We start from the raw sequence: 21,556 nt of genomic DNA on the forward strand, positions 1-21,556 counted from the left end.
CTACCGGTTCACCAACCCCTACCATCCCCAGGGCAACGGCCTGGTTGAGCGGTTCAACCGCACCCTGAAAGGGATGATCATGGGTCTTGAGGAGCCCTTGCGACGCAAGTGGGACGTCCTCCTACCCTGCCTCCTGTTCGCCTACCGAGAGTACCCCAGAAATCCTTGGGGTTTAGCCCTTTCGAGCTGCTCTATGGGCACCCCGTCCGGGAACCCCTCAGCCTGGTCAAGGAAGGCTGAGAGGCAGCCCCCCCCCCCCCGACGTATTCTACGTCCTGGCCCTCCGGAACCAGACGCGGAAGTTTCGCGAGCTGGCCGAGGCCAACCTGGAAGCCAGCCAAGAGGAGATGAAACGCTGGTACGACCAGAATGCCACTCTGGTCGAGTTTCAACCAGGCCAACAGGTTTGGGTCATGTCCCCAGTGGAACCTTGTGCCTTGCAGGACAAGTGGACTGGACCCTTTAAGGTGATAGAGCACAAGAGCAAGGTCACCTACCTCGTTGATACGAAATCAGCCAGGAACGCCCTGAAAGTGTTACACGTAAACCGGCTCAAACCCCATTTTGTGCGGTCTGAGTTGGGGTTACTCTTTGCCACCGACGACGGAGAGGAAGAGGAAACGGACCCTCTACCCGATCTCCTGTGTGCAAAGGATCAAGATGGCTCCGTAGAGGGAGTGAGTCTCTCCTCCTCCCTCACCCCCTTGCAGCGTGAGGAATGTCGCCACTTGCTGGGACAATTCTCAGACCTCTTCTCCCTCACTCCCGGCGTCACTAGTTGGTGCGTCCACGACGTGGACACCGGGGACAACCCTCTGGTACGGCACAGAGCCTACCGAGTCCCGGACCGAGTCCGAGCCTGCATCAAGGCTGAGGTCGACAAAATGTTGGACCTAGGAGTGGTGGAAGCCTCCGACAGCCCATGGGCTAGTCCCGTGGTCCTGGTTCCGAAGGCAGCCGCCCCCGGCACCGTTCCTGAGCTGAGGTTCTGCGTAGACTACCGTGGACTCAACGCAGTCACCCGAACCGATGCACACCCCATCCCCCGAGCCGACGAACTGATTGACAGCTTAGGGTCGGCTCAGTACCTTAGTACCTTCGATCTCACCAGTGGCTACTGGCAGATCGGCCTCACGGAGAGGGCCCAAGAAAGGTCTGCTTTCTCCACTCCGGATGGCCATTTCCACTTCTGAGTCATGCCCTTCGGCATGAAAAACGCCCCCGCCACCTTCCAGCGACTGGTCAATCAGGTCCTGGCTGGGTTGGAAAGTTTCAGTGCAGCCTACCTAGAAGACATTGCAGTGTTCACTGCTCACTGGGCCGAGCACCTGCACCACCTCTGGGAGGTTTTGGACGCCCTGCGTCGAGCCGGGCTCACCATTAAAGCTAGTAAATGCCAAATAGGACAAAGCTCAGTGGTATACCTAGGGCACCAGGTCGGCAGCGGCCTCGTGGCCCCCCTCCAACTCAAGATAGACGCAATCAATGCCTGGGAGACCCCCACGACCCAGACCGAGGTGCGGGCTTTCCTAGGGCTCACAGGGTACTACCGTAGATTCATCAAGGGGTACGGGAGTATTGTAGGCCCCCTCACCGAGTTGACAGCCAAGGCCAACCCAAAGAAGGTTATCTGGACCCCCGCCTGTCAGAAGGCCTTCGAAGAATTGAACCAAGCCATGTGCACCGCTCCAGTCCTACAGGCCCCCGACTACTCCCGAGAGTTCGTGGTTCAGACCGACGCCTCCGAACATGGCATCGGGGCCGTGCTCTCCCAAGTGGACGACAAGGGGATTGATCATCCGGTAGCCTTTATCAGCCGGAGGCTACTACCCCGGGAGCAGAGATGGAGCACCATCGAGCGAGAGGCCTTCGCAGTAGTATGGGCCTTAAAGAAACTGATGCCCTACCTGTTCGGGACCCACTTCCGGGTCCAGACCGACCACCGTCCTCTCCGGTGGCTCATGCAAATGAGAGGAGAGAACCCTAAACTGCTACGCTGGTCCATCTCCCTCCAAGGGATGGATTTTAGTGTGGAACACAGGCCTGGTGCCGACCACGCCAACCCCGACGGCCTGACCCGCTTCTTCCGCCTCCGCGAAGAGAACCCCCAAGAGGATGGGTAGTTCTCCTCGTCTTTCAGCTGAAGGGGACGCATGTTGGACCCGGCCTCGTGTCGTGGTCCTCGCTGATCTCCGCAGCCCCAGATCTACGGGTGGAACTGATTTCCGTCCACCCAGAACTGTACATGACCCTCCTACACTGGACCCGAGACGATCCCCCAGACCGCGTGCCTGCACCCGTCCACGTGACCATCAGACTCCATGTTTGGCCGGCCGCCTTCTTTCCTTTCGGCAGCCCTGGCCTCTCCTGGCTGCAGCTAAGCCTGCGCGTCCGGCGCGCCCAGATCCACCCGGGGGGTGAACGACTCACCAAGTATCCGAAACCAAGACTTCCATCACACCTCCGGCCCCCTTCCGAGGAACTGGTTGCCCTCACACCTCTGAACTATCCCTGGGGGCTGGTTTCGATCGCACCTTGGGCCTCCTAGCGAGCTGGCTCCAGGCCTTGATGGGCGTCTGGGATTCCCTGGACGCATGGTCCAAAGCATCAAAGAACCAACCGCCCAGACGATGAGGCGCCTGGCCCTCGGACCTCCGGCCTCCTGCCTATGAGGGTCCGGACATCAAAGAGCTCGACGACTATAAGACAGCCTGCCTTCCACCTAATCGGCAGTTGTATCTTGGACAAGAAAGCCCTGCTGATCTGATCGCGGCTGACTTTGAGGAGAACAGACTCTGACCCAACGAGCCCTGCTGACGTTGTCGCGGCTCATCCTAGAACCTACGGAACCGAACCATCGGAGCCCTGCTGACGTCGTCGCGGCTCCCTCTTGAAGCACAAGACCTGAACATCGGAGCCCTGCTGACGCTGTCGCGGCTCCCTCTGCTTACGAGTACGACAGAGTACTCCTGCCCAAGCCCTGCTGACCTCGTCGCGGCTTGACGAACTCTCTGGTCCGGCTGGACCATCGACGCTACCCTCACGAACATCTTGAACCAGAAGTGAGTAGGACAGCAAGTCCCATCGCCAGCCCCGTACCCCCCAGTTCGAGGATTGAGAACTGTGCGCCGGGTACGTGGCGTGCCAGCTGAACTACTAAGACTGTCCCGCTTCCCCGACCCCTCGATACGAGACTTTCGCGATCCCTCGATCGCTGTGTATTACTCTTTACTTTAATCTTGATAAAGTCTTTCTTGATAAAGAATCACGGTGTAGTGTCCGTTCATAAGTGTGGTGTGTCGACAGTGTGTACGATCAGTCCTCCCCGGTGGGGACTCCCCCCTCGATAAGACTCGGCAGTAATTGTGGGAGAGGAGTGTAGGAGAGTAGGGTCTGCAATCCTATGATCACCCAGATGTTTTGCTTTTGTTTCACTGGTTTACGACTTTCTCTGGCTGTGGGCCTGCCAATCAGACCCACAGCCTAGCTGTTCTCTCACTAAATTGACATGTGTACCTTAGGTGCATTATCCAATTGGAACTGGGCCACCTTATCAAACCCTGTAACTCAGGGCATAGGTGTACCCAGGGGCTGAAGCATGTATTATGCCACCCCTGGATGGCCATCTAAATCTGACAACTGGCTGCACGACAGCTGGGGCAAGGTGGCGTACTCGCCCTTTGCTTTAGATATAGAATACCTATATCTAACCCTCAAATGGACACCCGAGTTCCTATCAGTCACTCCTATGGCAGGCCTAGACAATCCTGAAGGCAGAGTGCGTGGAATCGTGTGAATTGGGCTCTGGCACGAGCCGAGCCCGGTTGCAGCTTGCGGAACCAAGACCCAATGGCTGTTCCATGATAACGCATCCCATATCGCTAACTTCGGTATCGCGGTATCAAGACATGTCGAGTAAGGTGTCATACGAATCGGGATACTGACCCCTCACCAATGCTGGCGACGGGGTTAGCATTCCACCCTTCTAGAGGGACACGACATGTACGTAACTGTGAACACCGGTTAAAGTTAACTGAAGCCTCAGCTCCACAAAATGGATGCTGCCACCACAGACACGAGTCTGACCTCCTGCTGCTGGGAGTCCTTCCAGCGAGGAGAGCTTGGACAAAGGGTTTCCTGTCAGGGGCGGTGCTAGCACCATTCCAGACAGGGTTTTGTGTATCCTGGGTAGGCAGGGCTTTACAGGAAGGTGACTGCGGAGTGGCACCCCGGTGCTCACTACGCATCTGCCGGCTAGAACCAGTTCCAGGGGCACCCCAGCCCCGGACCTGGGGAAAGTCCGACATGGGAGAGGGGTGTAACCACCCCCCTTCCTGGTCCCACCCCTAGGGCAGGACCTGGTCACTTACCCACCCCTTTCTTTAGGATAAAGGCAGGAGCGGGGACCCTTCCAAATTAGATCATCTTTGAATCAAGAACTACTTTCTACGAAAGAACATTCAAGACTCTTCTCAAGATTTCTCCCTTGTGGCTAAGGAGTAGTCACCCTGCATCCGCAGGCACCATCTAAGAACTCTGCGGTTTGCTGCAAGTCCTTCCTCAGGAATTCGACTGCCCAGCTCGACGAGAACCGGCTTCCCTGGCGCCTCTGACCTCTACCCACATCGTCAGCTCAGCTGAGATCCGTGGGTGCGACGAGACCGAGGGACCGGCCATCATCAGAACCTGCACGATTTCTTAAACCAGCACGACCGCCGAGGGATCCTCTGGTGAGTGCTTTGGGGTCCGAGAAGCCCCAACCCTGAGCAGTTCCAGCACCGAAGTGCAGTCTCCCAGCATCTCCACGATCTGCGTGGGGCCCTTCTGCTTTTGCTGCTCATCACGTTGTCTGGTTACTAGCCGCTGGCTTGTGACCTTCTTGACGACACCCGACAACCAACGCAGCTGGTCTGGTTGCTCCAGACTGACCTTTTGCTCCCTTCTGAGAGAGGAGCACCCCGGACCCTCCTGGTCCACTCAAGACGCCATTTTAGGTCCACCACGTGGCCCTGAATTTGCCAAGGCTTGTTGCCCCAATCCTGGGCCCAGCGACGCCGACAGCATCAATCTTCGCTGGACAGCTCGCACCTCCATCCTGGTCGCCGACAACGCCTCCTGGTCCGTTAGACTGCATAGCCGAGCGTCGCCCACTCACCTAGCCGAGGTGACGATCATCCAGTACCCTCCTGGTACCCTCTGACTACTGGCTAGTAGTTACGAACTTGGTCCCCTCTGCTTTCAGGTGTCATCCATCTCTGATCCAGGCTTGGATCACTACGAACTATCTCCACTGGTCGCCGGCCAGCAACTCCTTCCTTCCGGCTCCTGGCTCATCAGCGAGGACTCCAGACGTCTGTAAAGACTTGTGCAGCCGCAGCCCTTTGGCTAGGTAACTTCGGCATTTCGGTGCCTCGCATAGCCTCCTTATTTAAGGGTCCCGAGTCCCTACCGCTTCCGACTTGCCTTATCGGGTCCGCCCGAGACCACTAAACTTTCCGTGCCCTCGGGCACTTGTATTGATCGTGCACTTGAAGTATTTTCTTAAGAATTTCGTTGTGTGCTTAGTACCCTGTCCTCATAAAGAGTACAGGGCTGTTGTGATTCTAATAAATACACTGTTTATTTTCATAACACTTGTGTGGTGTCCTTTCACTTGGTGTTCAAGGGGTATGTGATGGTATAACAGCTGGCTTAACACGCCCTCTAGAGTTTAGCCCGAAGACTGCTCGTATCCACGCAACTAGGATAGCTGGTCTAAGGTTAACTTACAACCAATCACCATAAGGGTCGTTTGGACTGATGCATAGTGATCACTAGAATAGTGAGCACTGCATATCAGGCTAACTTCTCACAAGGAGGTTCCAGGGGGTTAGGAGAGTCTACTTGACCCCTGGGGTCACCGCCTTCCAACAACTTTCGATTCGAGGCCTTTGACAAGCTGTGGTCTGTCGACCTGATGCTTCGGATCGAGACCCTTCTGAAACTCGAGTCCCTTGTTTGTGTCGCTGTCCATCGACGTCTACTTCTTCGGTTCGACGTGCTTGGTTTTAATGGCGGACTTTAGCGCCCCGATCTTCGGTTCAACACTCTTTACTTTTGAGCCAGCAGGGTCGTCGACACCTGTTTTCTTAGTCGACTCCCGATGGGGTTGAGCTTTGACCTGAAGACGGTCTTCAGCACTTTCGGTTTCGTTATTGCCTCAACGGCTTTCGGTTTCGTTTTGAGTAGTGGAACCGATGGCTCATGTGATGTTTTCTTAGCCAGGCCTTGACGCGGGGCTATACAACATTCTTCATGATCTAGGCTAAGGCCTTCTGGCGATGCCTCGACCTGAGCCTCAAAGTCTTTGAGTGTCTTTTTCGGGCCCCGTACCCACTGTTGGGCCAGTTTCATCGCTCGAGTCGTCATCAACGGCTCAGATGGGGGATACGTCGTCCCTTACCTCGACGACGTTTTCATATTCCAAGTTATCTTCGTCTTCTTCATAATAGTTGGAGTCATGCTCCGAACTGGGATCAGACTGCTGTTCTGGATCCTCTGTGTCGACGACTGCATCGTCGTCTTCGTCGAAGATATTCACCGGGTCGGGCGCTGGCTTCGACATCGTTTGCCTCGCTGCGCGTCGGACTCTAAGCGTCTTCTTCGACCTGAATCGAGCACAAGCTAGACAGTTGTTCTCGTCGTGCTCCGGTGATAAGCACTTGTTGCACACCGGGTGTACATCGATGTGCGGGTACTTAAAGTTACAGAGGGGGCATCGTTTGAACGGGCTCCGTTCCATCGACGATCAGGCCTCCGGTGTCTAAAAGGCCACGCGGCTCTTAGACGTCCTGCTCAAGAAAACGGGAACAAGAACTCTGCACCGATCGAAACAATACAGACGACCCCGAAGGCCTTTTGGCCTTTAGAAAGTTTCCGAACTTGAGTAAAGAAAAGTACATCCGAACCCAATGGCGGAAAAAAACAATCTGAGGATGTAGAGGATGCCCATGCGCATTGTAGTCCGGGGGAGGAGCCACCTATCTCGTGATACTTCGAGGACTCTTGCAGGACAACAATGTGCAATCATCCGGACCCAACACTAGGCGGCGATCTATGCACAGATATGAATTCAGCAGCCCACATGCCTCGAACATATATTTTGTAAGCAATAATAAATCCAATCCATTTCACTAGACTGAACAAGCCTTGGCAAAGCCAGCTAATAGGAGACTTGGAAACCTTTTCAAGGAAAGCTTGGGTACGTGTCAGTGCGGTTGGTTAGAAGCATTTGGTGCAACTAACACCAGTAGAGAGCTCGAAAGGTGGACAAGAGGTCCTCAAGAACAGTTACCTTCTCAGAACAAGCAGTCTTCCAGCAAGTCCACACACTATCTGCATTGCAATGGATTCCTATGTTGTGATCCTGTTGCAAAGAACACTGAAGATGCTCCAAGGATGCTGTGGATGTGACGTTGTGAAAAAGTGCCATTTTTCTTGCATTGGTATGCCCACACTTTTTTCTGAACTGCTGATGTGATTTGACTGAGTGTGCCCTGGGCTCCAGCCAACCAGGTACCCAGGGACTGTGTTCCTTCCCAAAAACTGTGTTGAAACTAAAACCCAATTGGCATCACTGGCCACCTGTCAGCCCCTAGTAAATGGTACCCTAGGTACCCAGAGCATGGTGACCAGAGAAGACCCCTAAGGCTGCAGCACTTAATGTGCCACCTTTAGAGGACCTGTAACCGGACACCCACACACTGCCTTTGCAGGCTGAGCGTCTAGGTACAGAACTAAACAAAGAGTCGACATTGCACACATGCCTGTGTGCCATGCCCACAAACCCACTGCCCTGGCATACATCAATCACCCCTCTAGCTGGGTGCCGGGAGGTAGTCATTACGAACTCCACAGCATCATAATGGCTACACGAAAGACTGACAAGTTTGGTATCGAACTTCTCAGCACATTAAACCCACACTGATGCCAGTGTGGGATTTAATGTAAAATGCACCCCAGAGGGCATCTTAGAGGTGTCCCCTGCAGAGGGGGGTAGGTAGTGAATAAAGAGTGCAGTGTTAAAATGGAGTGAGCAGATCTTACACGTTGGCTTGAGCAGCGAGAATGACACGTTACAGCAGGTATGCGGTAAAAGTAAAACGGGGAGGTGAATAAATGTTGAGAGATGGGTACAGGGGAGGAAAGAAGGTGTTATTTAAGATCTGCCAAAGCGGAGTGGGAGGAAAAGAAGGGTGGAATGTGTTAGTTACGGTGAAATGGAAGGTTGCAGAGGAGAGAGGGGTGTTTGTCACCGAAGTAAATCAGCATAGTAAAATACGTGCAACAAACGTTTCTTTAAAAATAAGTTCTCTTGAACATAGACGAGGTGGGATAAAAGTCTAATAGGATGTTTTTGTTGTTATTACAGTTTTCCCTGACGAAGGACCCTTGGAGGTCCAAAATGCATTGGATTAAAAATAAACTGCTTTTTATGAATGGTGCTTCTTGTGCGTATTCTTGGAAGAAAAGGTTCGAAAGGCCGACAGGAATATGAGAAACTATGGAAAATGGCATGTTACTTGCATGGCGGAGTGGAAGACTTCTCTAGTGGAGAAAGTGAACATTAAGTGAACATTGTGAATAGAAAGAAAAATGGATTTAAAAAGGAAGAAAAGGAAATTTGAACTTAATACTGAATGCCAATGCGCAATAAAAAGAGGCTGTCGCCACTGTCTTTGGGGCAAAGAGAAGCTCTGAAACATTCGTAGTTACGTTCAAGCACGTGCTGTTAGAGATTAGCACAATACAGTGAGCACGCCAAATGTGGAAATTGTTAGTTAAACCAAGGTGAAATTGTGGGCTTTAAAGTAAGGTATGCTACCCATTTATATGTGATATTATATGTGAGACACATGCCTGTGTGCCATGCCCACAAACCCACTGCCCTGGCATACATCAGTCACCCCTCTAGCTGGGTGCCGGGAGGTAGTCATTACGAACTCCATAGCACCATAATGGCCACATGGAAGACTGACACGTTTGGTATAAAAATTTGTAACACATTAAACCCACACTGATGCTAGTGTGGGATTTAATGTAAAATGCACCCCAGAGGGCATCTTAGAGGTGTCCCCTGCAGAGGGCATCTTAGAGGTGCCCCCTTAAATCTAACCTACAATTCACGTCTGGACTGAGTGGCTGCCCAGGCTGCCACACAGCAGACATGTTGCTGGACCCCTGGGTGGAGAGCCCCTCGGCAAGGTGCTAGGTCTCCTCCCCCTGGATGGGCAGGGGGAAACTTCAAAGGCATGCCGCCTTTGTGAGCTTCTCCAGGCCACTTGCTGTACTCAGCAACTGGCCCCCACCAGTTCTGACCCCCACTCTGGCGGGAAGACTGGCGGGAAACCCTACATCAGGAAGGGGGGTGGTGCCAGCTTGTGCCAACCCCACAACTCAGGTGGGAGAGGCTAGGTTAAGCACAACCCCGGGCTCCAGCCATCTTGAAGATGGGTAGCCCTGCTTAATCACAGCAAGGCTCCTGACCCTCTCTCACAGGAGAGGAGCGGGCTAGGGGGGGAGTACCCACCCCAGGACAGGGACCTATTGGTCCCTGCCTTTGCCCTACCTGCAACGCCCCTAAACTTAGTATTTAGGGGCACCCTGAACCTTCCTTCCTCAGGTCCCAATAAGAAAAAGTAGTAAGAAGAGCAAGTAGAAGAAGACTCGCCGTGCAGCTGCTCAAAACAGGACGACACCAACTGACTTTGACCCAGCCCTACCGGCCTGCCGATCCATCACCTGCTCCTGCTTAATCCCAGCAACTCCAGCGGACAGCAACCTTGGGACCCCCGGAGGACCTGCTTGCCTTGACCCTCTTAAAGACTGGGACTCCCATAAGCAGAGGCTCTGCTTTAACAACCAACCCCCTGGTGCCAGCCAGGAAGCTCAAGACATACCCACTCTGCACCCGCCGAGCCCGGCCCGTGCCCGAGTGATCCAAGACTACGAGGACATCCCCTCGGCGACTGGGACCCGAAGTCCAGTGCCCAAAGACCCTCCTCGACGAACCAGATGACGCCTGCAGTCTCAGAACCAAGGACCACTCCAACCGGGACCAGCTGAGGGTTTTCCTGACACGCAAAGACACCCCTGTACCCAGCGCCCTGCGGCTCCCTGTGCCTTTCTTTGGGGTACCTACCTCTTCTCCAGGATCCCAACTTAACTCTTGAAGTGGTGGTTGCACCAAGAGAATCACCCTCCCAGAGTCTGCAGCCTTTGTTCCCCTTTTACCTTTACCATTGAATAACATTGACCGCCCGACGGCTCTAAAGCACCCTGCACCCAGCCGTCCGAGGGCCTCTGGCAGTGCAACCTTTGCCCTATCCTACTTCCCCATTTCCCCTGAGCAAGTGACCAGGAGCCCAGCTCCTACAGCCGCGTGGCCTGCTAGTCAGCAGCCACCAACCGAAGGCTCCCTGCCCCTCATTGGTTAACATTGGACCTAACCACCTCTGCACCCGGCTGCCCCTGTGCCGCTGAGGGTGAACCAACTGTACCTACCTGACCCTGTGGGACCCCTGAGTCTATGCGCTGAACCTTAACTTCACCATTCAAGTACTCACCTGAAAACCGATAACTCACTTACCTGCCATTGGATAACATTGACTGGTTTGACTCGAAAAATCTTTTACATGTGAAGTTTTGAAAACTTAAAATATTCATATAAAATCAGCCGAATTCCGAATTTCGAAGTACTCACCTGTGATCAGGAGGGAAGCCAGTACTGTATCTTGTAGCCCAGTACTGAACCGCAAACGTAATCCTACCCGGGTTTACTAGTTACCTTAATTTTCTCAATAGGAATCCAAAGTCTGCTTTTCTGTGAAATTTCTTCTGTCTACTTTTGGAACCTTGAAATATTCTTCAAAAATCGTACTAACTACTGAAATGTAATTACTTACCTGTCTTAAGTAGAGGTCCCAGTGCTGGACCTAGAAGCCCAGTACTGGATTACAAAAGTAATGAGAATATACTTTACCTGTAACCTGAATTTTCTCCCATTGGATAACCGTGCCAGATTTTCACTCAAAAGTTTGTGTGAAATTTTAAAATACCTTTGTATTCCTTAAAAATCATTGCAATAACCAAAACGTTTTTACTAAACTGTTTCCAGCTTAGACCCAAAGACTGAATCCAGGACCCAGTCCTGGACTTACAAAAGTAATCTACAAAGTAATCAACTGTAATTGTGTGGAAAAACCCATTGAGCTCAATGCTAAATTGTGTTTAGAATTATGTTGCCTATTACAACCCCTGTACCTATTGTGTTTACAAAGTCATTGCCTTTCTGCAAAGCAATAACCTGAGATTACTCATCACTGAGAAAAGTATATTTTTTATGCCTGTTGGTTCTAAAAATTAAACGATATCTTTTGATATAAAAACAATTGGCGTGGAGTTCAGTCCTTGAGTGTGTGAAACCTTTTGCTGACTGAGTGTGTACAACAAATGCTTTACACTGTCCTCTGGTACTGCCTTACTGCTCGACCAAGCTACCAATTTTGATAGAAAGGTCAGTCCTTACTTTAACCTCTGTTATACCTCTGGGGTTGGTGGACTCTATACACACTGTACCTTACTTTGGTACAGTATATATAAAGCCACTTTCTAACAGATGTCCCATTAACTCCTCTCCGGTCTAGTCGAACTCTAGTCTCCCATGGACTACCAGTCATGGTCGCAAGCCAAGCCTTCCTTGTTCGTTAAGGCGTCTAAGGGCCGAGCAACTCGCCAACATTACTCCCAGGCTCAGCGAACTCGGGTGCAACTGTGCATCGGGTCTTGGTCCTTGGTGCTGCATAGCAGCGGTTGTAGTGACTTGAAGACTTTGGGCTACCTACTTGCTCCAGCAGGCTTCTTCAGCTGTTGTGTCCCTGTGTTGCAAATAGGATGCCAGTCAGCTGGCCGTTGGAGTTCTCTTGGCTTGCCTGGCCCATGGAGACAGCTTCTCATTGAGCAGGACACAGCAGACATTGTCCCTCTCTTGTTAGCCACCAGCTGCAAAGTGCAGTCTGTTGGTGCAGCTTCTCTTGGCTGGTCCCTCGGTGCAGCAGGGCAGTTGTCCTTCGTCTTTCTTCCACGCCAGTCGAGATCCGAGGTCTGGGTGCCAGTGGTGTCCTCTTTATTCTCAGAAAGTGCCCCCAGGCAGGATGCAGTGGGCTACTCTGTTTGCTTCCACCTGGTGACAATTTCCTGTGGAGTGTGGCATCTGGCTGTCCCAAGATGCACCATTCTGCTCACTCAAGATGGCAAGACCACTTTGGGTGTCCAGGCCCCACAAGTCTATACCCTGGGTGTGACTACCTCAAGGCTATATGCCCCTGGGGAAAAAGTTTGGCAACTGGTTTCCCCGCTCTCCTTCCTGCGCCATACCATGGGAACAGTCCAGCCGGAACTGCCAAGCCATGTCTTCCCTGGACCGGAAACAAGCATCCTGGGACTGGTTTCGGGTTCATAACCCTCATCAGCCAGGCTATCCTAAATCCAGTGGCAAAGTGAGCAAGGGACCCACGTCTGGGCATACCCTCCCAACTTAGAGCGTACAAAGCCATACCAAAGGGGATGGACGGAGCATTTGAGCAAATCAAACACTCATCCCCTTTGGTTTTGCTTTGTTTGCCCTAAGTTGGCAGGGTATGTCCAGACGTGGGTCACTTGCTCACTTTGCCACTGGACTCAAGCTAGCCTGGCTGATGGTTGATTAGCCAGAAACCAGTCTCAGGATGTTTGTTTCGGGTCCAGGGAAGACATGGCTTGGCAGTTCGGGCTGGACAATTTCCATGAGGCACAGGGTCAGACTGATTTGCATATGGCCATGTCTGAACTGGGGTGGTAGAGTGAGGTAAAGAACGATGGAATAAACACAGATCAGTTGACTGGGGGTGAGTGCTTGGAATGTGCAACACTCAGTCCATCATCCCCATTGGTTTGCTCCTTCCTGTGCCAGCCTGTCTATCTTAACAATGGGGCAGCCATCCCTCCTGGTTTTACGCATCGGCCCTTCAAAGGCGGCTTCACCCTGGAAACCTGCCTGTTGAGGCGAACACCCAAATGGCTTCATACAGGAGGGATGTGACATTTTGACGTGCTGCTATCACTCACTGTTCTCCTTCCTGAGAGTCGCTGGCACGTCTCTCCGGCAGAGTAGAAAGCAGTCTCGTGGAGCAGGCTTCATGTGTGCCCAGGAAGGTACAGGTGTTTTAGAGACCACAAAGTGGCAGCTTTGCTAGCGCTGCACACAGCAACACGTTACATTCACTTCCACTTTTGATACAAGTCGGGCTTAATGTAACGAGAGGTTTGATATCTTGGAGTGACTACTTTGGTCGCACCATTCAGGAGTTGGTGTGTAACCATGTACTTTTCAATTGGGCAACCAAGTCTTTCCACAGTAAAAACCGTAGTTTTGTATGTTTTACTGTCAGGACGTGCAAAGTGCATGTCCTTTTCTGTGTCATATGTTGCCCCCTGCCTTCAGGGCATGGTAGGCTTGCCAGAGAGCATACTTACACACAAGCCCTGGGGAAGTGGTGGCTTTGCCACTGCTTAAAATGGCAAAGTTTGGCTAGCAGTGCACAACTGCTCTACCCTACTTTAGAAGCTCTGTAGAGGACGACAGGAGTACTCTCCCTGAAATTCCTATACAATTTCTTTTTGAATCACAATGGATTCATGAACTATATGGAGATATTGAACCTATTTATGATAGATGACTTGACCATCTGAAGAGAATACGGCTTTACCTAGTCTTATATAGTACTGGACCATAGACCGGTCATACCTGGAATGTGGTGTATGACTTCATGAGGAGTTTCTTATGCCCTGAAGAAGTCAATGGGTGATTGTTTCCCGTGACGAAACACGTGTCGGCTTTGTTTTTCTGGCTACATTTTGTACGATTCCAATGAATATTGTATGAAGACTGACTATGTGATGGAAATCTCACGTTTGTGAAAATAAAATAAAAGGAACTGATTGAATGAACTCACAATATTGAAAGAATATGATCTGTTTTTTCTTTTCTCTTAAGACTCAATATTTGCTGTGTTGTGCTCGGGGACAGTAATTATTTTTTCTTGTATTCTTTGTGTTTACACAGAGGAGTTTTGGGGACGTAAGTGGCTGTTTTTCCCTTGTTCCCTGGAGCAACTTACTTTCAGATTTACTGTTAAAGTTGGCTTTGCGCAAGGTTAACCCAGCCACGTTTTGTGCTCCACCCTTCTAACTTACTTGGCCTAGGTACCAGTGTACCATTTACGAAGAACTAACAGGTAAGTAAGCTAACTCCAATTGAGTACTGCCAATTCAACATACACTTTAGGGTCAGGTCACTGGCACTGAAGTCTGGCAAAAAGGCTTTAGTGCACTCGGAGGCAAAAAGCCTGCAGCATTAGTCGAAAAACTTGGGGATGACCATACATACTGAGGCACTTACTTACACTGCTGTAACCATGAGACCAGTTAGCCAGCATCCTGTAGCCCCAGCATCAAGAAAAATTCTTTGATGGACCGCTGTAAAGGAGAAAAATACACTAGGACCCAGAGACAGCTGGACCCGACGGGTGACTGTCTCCCTGGACTTAAGGGGTCCATGTGACTGGCCCCCAACCAGTTGAGGCCCGTCCACGAGAAGATAAGTCGTTGTGACTCACTGACTCAAAACCCTCCAAGCAGATTGCAACAATTTATTGTACTTCAACACCACATTGAAGGAGCTTAAGGCCAAACTGTCCGAACACAAACTTTATAAAGACATCAATACATATCAACTCGATCCAGGGGATTGGCTGGATAGGAGTTAGGAAGGACTTTGCTCAATGATGCATTTACCACCAAGCTTTCAGGCAAGAAAGGGATGGCCACTCGCGGTTGATATAGGTCACCTGATAAAAAGGCAAATGACAGACGGGCCCAAGTATGGCTTCTTGGACCAAGTGGCCTCAAGGCTGCTCATAAGAGTTGACACTAGTTAAAAGAGCTCAATTAACAAGTGTGCATTGGTTTCAACAGTAAGCAGCTATAAAATCAAGCACTTTTGCAGGTCCTTACACAACTATTGCGAAAGAGGTACTTTCTTCTACTGGTGGCCCAAGTGACGAATCACGACTGGTTATTGCCCACTGGCTTTTTGTAAATCCAGAAATAACCCATTTTCAGTATAGTGAGGTGGAGCAGGTTGTCCACATCATTAGTGACTTCATAAACATTTTGCAAAAGCCTCCAGCCTCTGATATTACTAGCATCAAGGCAGAGGATTAGGGTCTTGTTGCACTTTTGTCACTGAACACCGCAACAGCTTTGGAATGATCCAAACACTGTTCAGTGGCAGATATCTTCATTGTGAGCAGGTCCAGGGATAGCGCTGGCTGATTCAGCATCAATGGCAGGACAGGAGGAACTGATGTCGATCTTGACATCAGAGTGGAAGCACAGGCTGGTGGCAGACTGGGCCTGTTCCCAGGCCCCAAGAAGTCATAGAAGTCTAACTGGAGCCCTTAGCGGCTCCAGACGAAGGCACACAAGAGGGAACAGAAGGCATCTGAAAGATGCAGCAAAGCCTCCCTGAAGCTTGATATTCACTATGGGGTTAACAGCCCGGAAAATTAAGTGTATGTTGGGATCAGGTCGGAATTTGAGGGCGTTTCTGTATGGCCCTCTGAATGACACCCTTGGGCCTTCGCGTCTCATTTTGAAGAGGATACTGGGTAGAGTTCAGGTGTGTGTGTGTGTGTGGGTGTGGGTGTGGGTGTGTGTGTGTGTGTGTGTGTGTGTGTGTGTGTGTGTGTGTGTGTGTAAGGGGGGGGGGGGGTGTAGGGACAACTTTCCTGGTACAAAGTAAAAAAAAAAAAAAGAAAATAAGATTACTGGATCCATATCTAGGGGTGTGGAAAGAAAGGGTTGGTGCTTAAATGTGGCTCGGCGCAGTCACTGCTGGTGCAGAAAACAGTCATCACAGAGCCAGATAGTGTCACCTATCAGAATGAAGGATAATTGCTGGGAAAATTATCCAGATCCAGTCTGGACCAAGGGATATTCTTAAGGAGAGCAGTATGCAGTTAGAACTATCCATCAGAATCAAAATCTACTGGTCAGTGAATAGACTGGGGGATTTAAAACACTCCTGGGATTCTAAAGTAGGAAGATGGCTGTTTGCAGGTTCACCACCCGTTTTGATGACTTTAGGTGTTGGCGAACCGTGCCAAGACAATGTGCTCAGATCCCTAAAATTGTGCTGTAACGGGTACAATTTGGCTAATACCGGATTGGCAAGGCTAACTTACATGTACGTCCCTAGTAAAAAGTGCTCCGAGTACCTAGGGCCTGTAACTTAAGGTGCCACCATTAAAATGGAAATGCATTAGGCCTGTTCTTCAATCTAGTTGGCAAGTAAAAAGATACCTCAATTGGAAATCCGAATAGTTTTACGTGCCTTGACAGTGGTAAGTAGCCAAAGTTCATTTTCCATATTGGAAAGCTGGTAGCCCCATCTGCTAACATTGGGTGACTTAATATTTCCAATCAAGTGTAACTTTCCGATTGGGCGAGCCAGGAGGATGCTTCGAGGTGTCAAATTAGTACGAAGAATAATTCAAACTTATTGATGTCAGATTTTAAATAACTATTTTAGAACAGTAGATTTAGAAGCTTTACTTTTCTAAGTTGCTTAAAAGGTCACTGGTCACCTTTTTTGACTGGGTCAGAAGTAGGGCTGAGCATAGTTTGTGAAGTAGAACTACGCGAAGCTACGCAAAGTGCACTTCGCGAGCTACGCGTAGCACTAGGCGAACTGCGTAGTACCCTTTTCGCACTGTGCAAGATGCCCTTTTTAATGATTGCACAGTGCGGACAAACATCCAGCACTGTGCAATCATTGAAAACGGCATCTTGCACAGTGCGAGCTGTAGTTTTCTGCCGCTCAAGTGGATTTTTACTCTAGCTGCAGCTTTCTCAACGTGGACTGGTAGTTTCTCATCGCGAGCGGTCGCAAGCATACGTGACCACTCGCAATAAGAAACCTGACCTCCCGCGTTGAGAATCTCGCTGGGAGGTTTATTTTCCACTCTCGCGATCGGCAACTTGATGTTGCTGATTGCGAACGAGGAAAAAGTCTTGCTGGGTTATCATTTTGCTTGCTCGCGGTCGCCAACTTAACGTTGAGGACCGCGAGCAAGCAAAAAATGATCACTGCGCTAGTGCACACTACACGAGCGTAACGTAGTGCTTTGCCAAAGCTTACCGCTTCCAGACTTGCCCGGTGAAGAGTGGTGAACAAAGACTGTCTGGCCCAGGTGGGAACTAACAGGATGAGAGTGAAGGATGCTTGCAGAAGCTTCCATACCACGAACAGAAGAAGTGGGACAGGCAGATAAGCATAGGCAAATCTGACCACCTGTTTCATACTGCATTGCTCAGGAATACTGTGTGTGGGTACCTGGAGGAGAAGCTTGGACATTTTGTATTTTCAGAGGAGGCAAAGAGCTCTATATACGGAAGCCCGCAATGCCGGAAATATGGGAGTAGGACTTGTGGGAGAAGTTCCCACTTGTGGACTTGTTGCTGCATCCTGCTGAGCAGGTCTGCAAAGTCTGTGTCGACTCCCAGTAAGTACTCCACCAGAAGACGGGCACTGTGACAGAGTACCCACCACAAAATGCTCTGTGCTAATGCTGAGAACTGTGGAGTGTACTGAGTCATGAAAGAGCTGATCTTGCAATAGATTGGTTCTGTGAGGAGGGGTTGCAATGAGTTCTAGACGGTAACCTGGATGTAAGATGGGAGGACCCCACTGATCGGAGGTCATGGGCTGCCAGTACTCCTGTAGGCTTCTCCCAACAGGTGTAGTGGGATGGATGGGTGGGTGAGAGTCACAGTTTGGCCCGACAAAGTTGAATAGTTCCCTCCACAACCCCTAAGTAATAAGCAACTTTTAAGAACGGCAGTGAAAATACTGCAAAACAGACTGTCATTACTTCTATTAATCAAATTACTAGGAAGGCTAAGATCCTGCCAGTGTAACTAGATATATTTATAATTCATAAGAACAAGTTTTATTTAAAAAAAATATTTTTGGGGGGATTCCAGTCTCTGTTATCTGAAGAACTTGGTGAGTGAGTTAATGCTTGGCGGGGGCTAACATCCCCCTCCCAATCCCACCCCTATCCCAGGACTAGTGCACGTTTAAGACCATAAGTGAAAATCCTATGATGCAGACTCATTATTAACTCTTTTAATCAAATTGGGAGGAAGGCTAAGATCGTACAAGTGTAACCAGATATTTCTTAATCAAAAGCAACTTATTTAAAAAAAAAAAGTATTTTGGATTTTAGTGTGATATCTGGAGAACCTTGAACCCTCCCCCACTCCCGAATACACGTCAGACTGCACCACCCAATCTAAATACCACTGAGAGTTGGGCATCAATACAATAGACCGCCTCAAAACACAAGGTGATAAAAAAGGCAGCATTAAACAAAGCTTTTAAACTTTAAACTACAGTTCCTTCAGAAGAAGCTCAGGTGCCTAAAGCAAAAAGTTGCAACTAATTAGGAAATCATTAGGAGGCATTGGGTAGAGCATATTGTGTTTACCACAAGAAGAAAGGCTGTACTAATTTCCAAGGTACCTGCTGTGAATGTTAAATGTGAATGCCTGTTGCTGCCTCATCAGTATTGTACCCTTGAGGAAAAAACTGTCCCCTGCCTCGTTTGGTGTGTGCTTTTTATCTTCCGAGCTGTTAACAGACTACAGATTACTACAAATGCAAATTCATAAAAAATGTAAATGAGTAAGGGAACAAGTCCCCGATCAGTCAAAGATCAGAGGAAAAATTGATGTCATGATCCAATTTCTAGGTCTATCTTTGCAATCTCTTCTTTTAAAAACAAACAAATATTTAAGTGAAAACCTTTGAGCTGCTCGTGAACCTACCATTAGAAAATAATCAATTGGTGGTCATGTATTGGGATATTGTGGGTTAACACTAAACGTCATATTGAGTCACTACAAGTCCACCAATGGACAATGCCTTAAACACTTTAAAACACACAATACAATTCAAGACTCACCCGCTAAATTAACACAATGTAAATATTGAAGAGATTCACACTGGAAAAGCAAGAATGTTTGCTGAAATCAGATGAAAATTAGGCAGCAAGAGCAGCTTACCTTCGTCGCTTCTTCTCTTTACTTTTATGTTTGCTCTTTGGTGTGGGAGACCTACGGGCATCAATAAACCATTGTAAGAATGTCTGCTCAAAGGGCTAAAAACATTTTAATTTAATCACAACACAAGACACCTGCATCACTGCAACAACTATCTCTTCAATGCTTCTACCTTTTCAGACATTCACACACATCAAAAAGCAGCAGGAAAAATATCATGTCTAAATAATTTTATAGCATTTATTTGCTAGATCATAGGTGGAGAAGTGTGGCTCACCGGTTAGAGCAGGCAGACCCTGAAGCAGAGGTCAGACCCGGGACCAGGGTTCAATTCCCGACGCGGCAGGGTCTTGAGCTCAAATGTCCATGGACTCGATAATTCTCGCTTCGGTGCCTGACCTAATCATGGGTTCACACTCTGCAACTCTGGGCATTAAGCTTGCTTAATCTCCACAACGGCCCCCCCGCGGCGGGATGCCTGGCTTTCACCATGGGGATGCCCTGTAGGGGCTATCTCACAGGAAAAAACCAGGACGGGTTCCCAAGGCAAGCGCGGAGATACCCCTTCGGGGGTTGATTCTGGCGCTATACAAGAATATAATAATATAATAGGCAATCACAAATATTTTCCATGGGGCCACAAAAAATGGATTGTGGTGTGCCTGAGGGACACATTGAGGCCTGCTGGGTAGGAAGAGAGGGACTTTGCGGGGAGGGTGGGTGAGGATAAGGTGGGAGTAGGGGAACCAGAGCATGTACATGGTGTGTTTAGTGAGAAATTGAGATATTTTGAAGGTTTCCTTCCATACTGCCCTCTAAATTAAGCCCTTAGTCTCTAGAAGAGTCAGATTTCAAAACATTGTGTTGTGCTGTATATTATTCACTATCCCTCTACCACACCTTGGGGTTAGACTTCTCTGCTTGCTATCACTATCTTGGGAGAGTCGAGTGTAAATAGGAAGCAACGATTACTGAATTGGAATGAAATAAAATTGCACAATGTGAAACCAGAAAACCTGGGATCAATCCCGGCTTCCCCACTTGACCAAATTGTGTGATCCTAGGCAACTATTTAATTTCACTTTTTCTTCATGATTACATATAAGAGCATTTTGAACTTTAGGAGTTCAGGATATCTACTGTACAAAACCTTTTCTTGTGTTTGATTTAATAAACTATAATATCCATGTATAATAACCCAGGTAAACCATAGGGTCCCATGTGACAACTTGCTTGCCTCTTACACCACTCTTGGCACTATTGCTTTGGTGGAAGAAGGCATGAATGTTTTTACTTATGTTTTTTACCCCGTTTAGCGCGGCACAAAATCCGCCACGCTGCGGGCGTTCCATTGCGCGGGCAGGGCTGCATTGCCCAAAGGACGTGCGCAGCACTACCAAGGAGGTGCTTGCGACGATGTACTAATGTGAAACCCTTAAACATGCCAATTGTAGGAAACTGGTTTTTATGTAGTGTACCATAATGAGGTACACTATGTACAAGGTCCACTATGTACAAGGTCTAGACTTATTGTCTTTACAGGGCTTAAATTTATAATCTCAAATGCTTTTTGTGGTAGCCTGGGCGAGCAGTTTAGGTTTAATCAGAAGGTAGCGTTAAGCATTTGTTGTACACAGTCAATAAATTAAACTCATTCTAGAAAAAACTCGAGAACTTCCAAAAATTTAATTTTTATACAATTTTAGACACCAAGATCGGAATCAGGTAAGCACTTAAAAAATATCAAATTTTAGAGTAAAAGCGTTAGCAATTGACAGCTGTCAGATGTGAGGCATGAGCCTCGACCGAGGTTATGTTATCCTATGGAACAAACATTTACTGCATAGGTAAACTTAAAGACGACTTACAGGGCTGTACTTCTGGACTTAAAGTGAGTAGGAGCTAAGGTACAGATAATAAAAACTAACAGTTCAAGTTTACCTGCCCTGGGTGTTCAGATGCAGTGGTGCTTTAGGCAGTGGTAGCCTGTGAACGCTACACACTAAAGTCAATGGGGAAAAGAACCTATAAGAAAAAGCTATATGTGGGGGGACCACTCCAGAAGAACCCATGGGTAGCTAGGCTCTTGAAGGATCTCGGGACCACAGAGACAACAGTAGTTTACGGGTGCCCAGGCCAGGCCAGGCTGCTCGTGTACAGAGGTGTTTTGTCTGGTGGGTCAGTAAGTTAGAGACTCGTGGTTCTTGGTGTACTTGCAGGTGAGGGAAAGAAACAGCAGTGCCACCCTTGATGTGGAACTGGCCTCTCTCGGAGTACCTCGACGTGCAGGTACATTTTGGAGGCAGTGGGGTTTCGATTTAACAGAAACAAGCCTTGGTACTTGCAACTGGCT

The 21,556-nt window shown here is 49.3% G+C and overlaps 1 protein-coding gene across 6 annotated transcripts in view; it reads right to left on the minus strand.

Annotated features, from left to right (window-relative positions):
• The window catches only part of LOC147703187 (uncharacterized), a 901,849-nt gene that overhangs the window by 393,821 nt on the left and 486,472 nt on the right, over window positions 1–21,556 (minus strand). For all 6 annotated transcript variants that reach the window (XM_086931719.1, XM_086931718.1, XM_086931717.1 and 3 more), the window contains exon 8: window positions 19,207–19,257. In XM_086931719.1, coding sequence (XP_086787845.1) covers window positions 19,207–19,257 — 51 coding nt within the window. The remainder of the gene's footprint in view (window positions 1–19,206; window positions 19,258–21,556) is intronic.

Source organism: Lissotriton vulgaris, chromosome 7 (assembly GCF_964263255.1).
Source record: "Lissotriton vulgaris chromosome 7, aLisVul1.2, whole genome shotgun sequence".
In the NCBI taxonomy this organism is placed as follows: Eukaryota; Metazoa; Chordata; class Amphibia; order Caudata; family Salamandridae; genus Lissotriton; species Lissotriton vulgaris.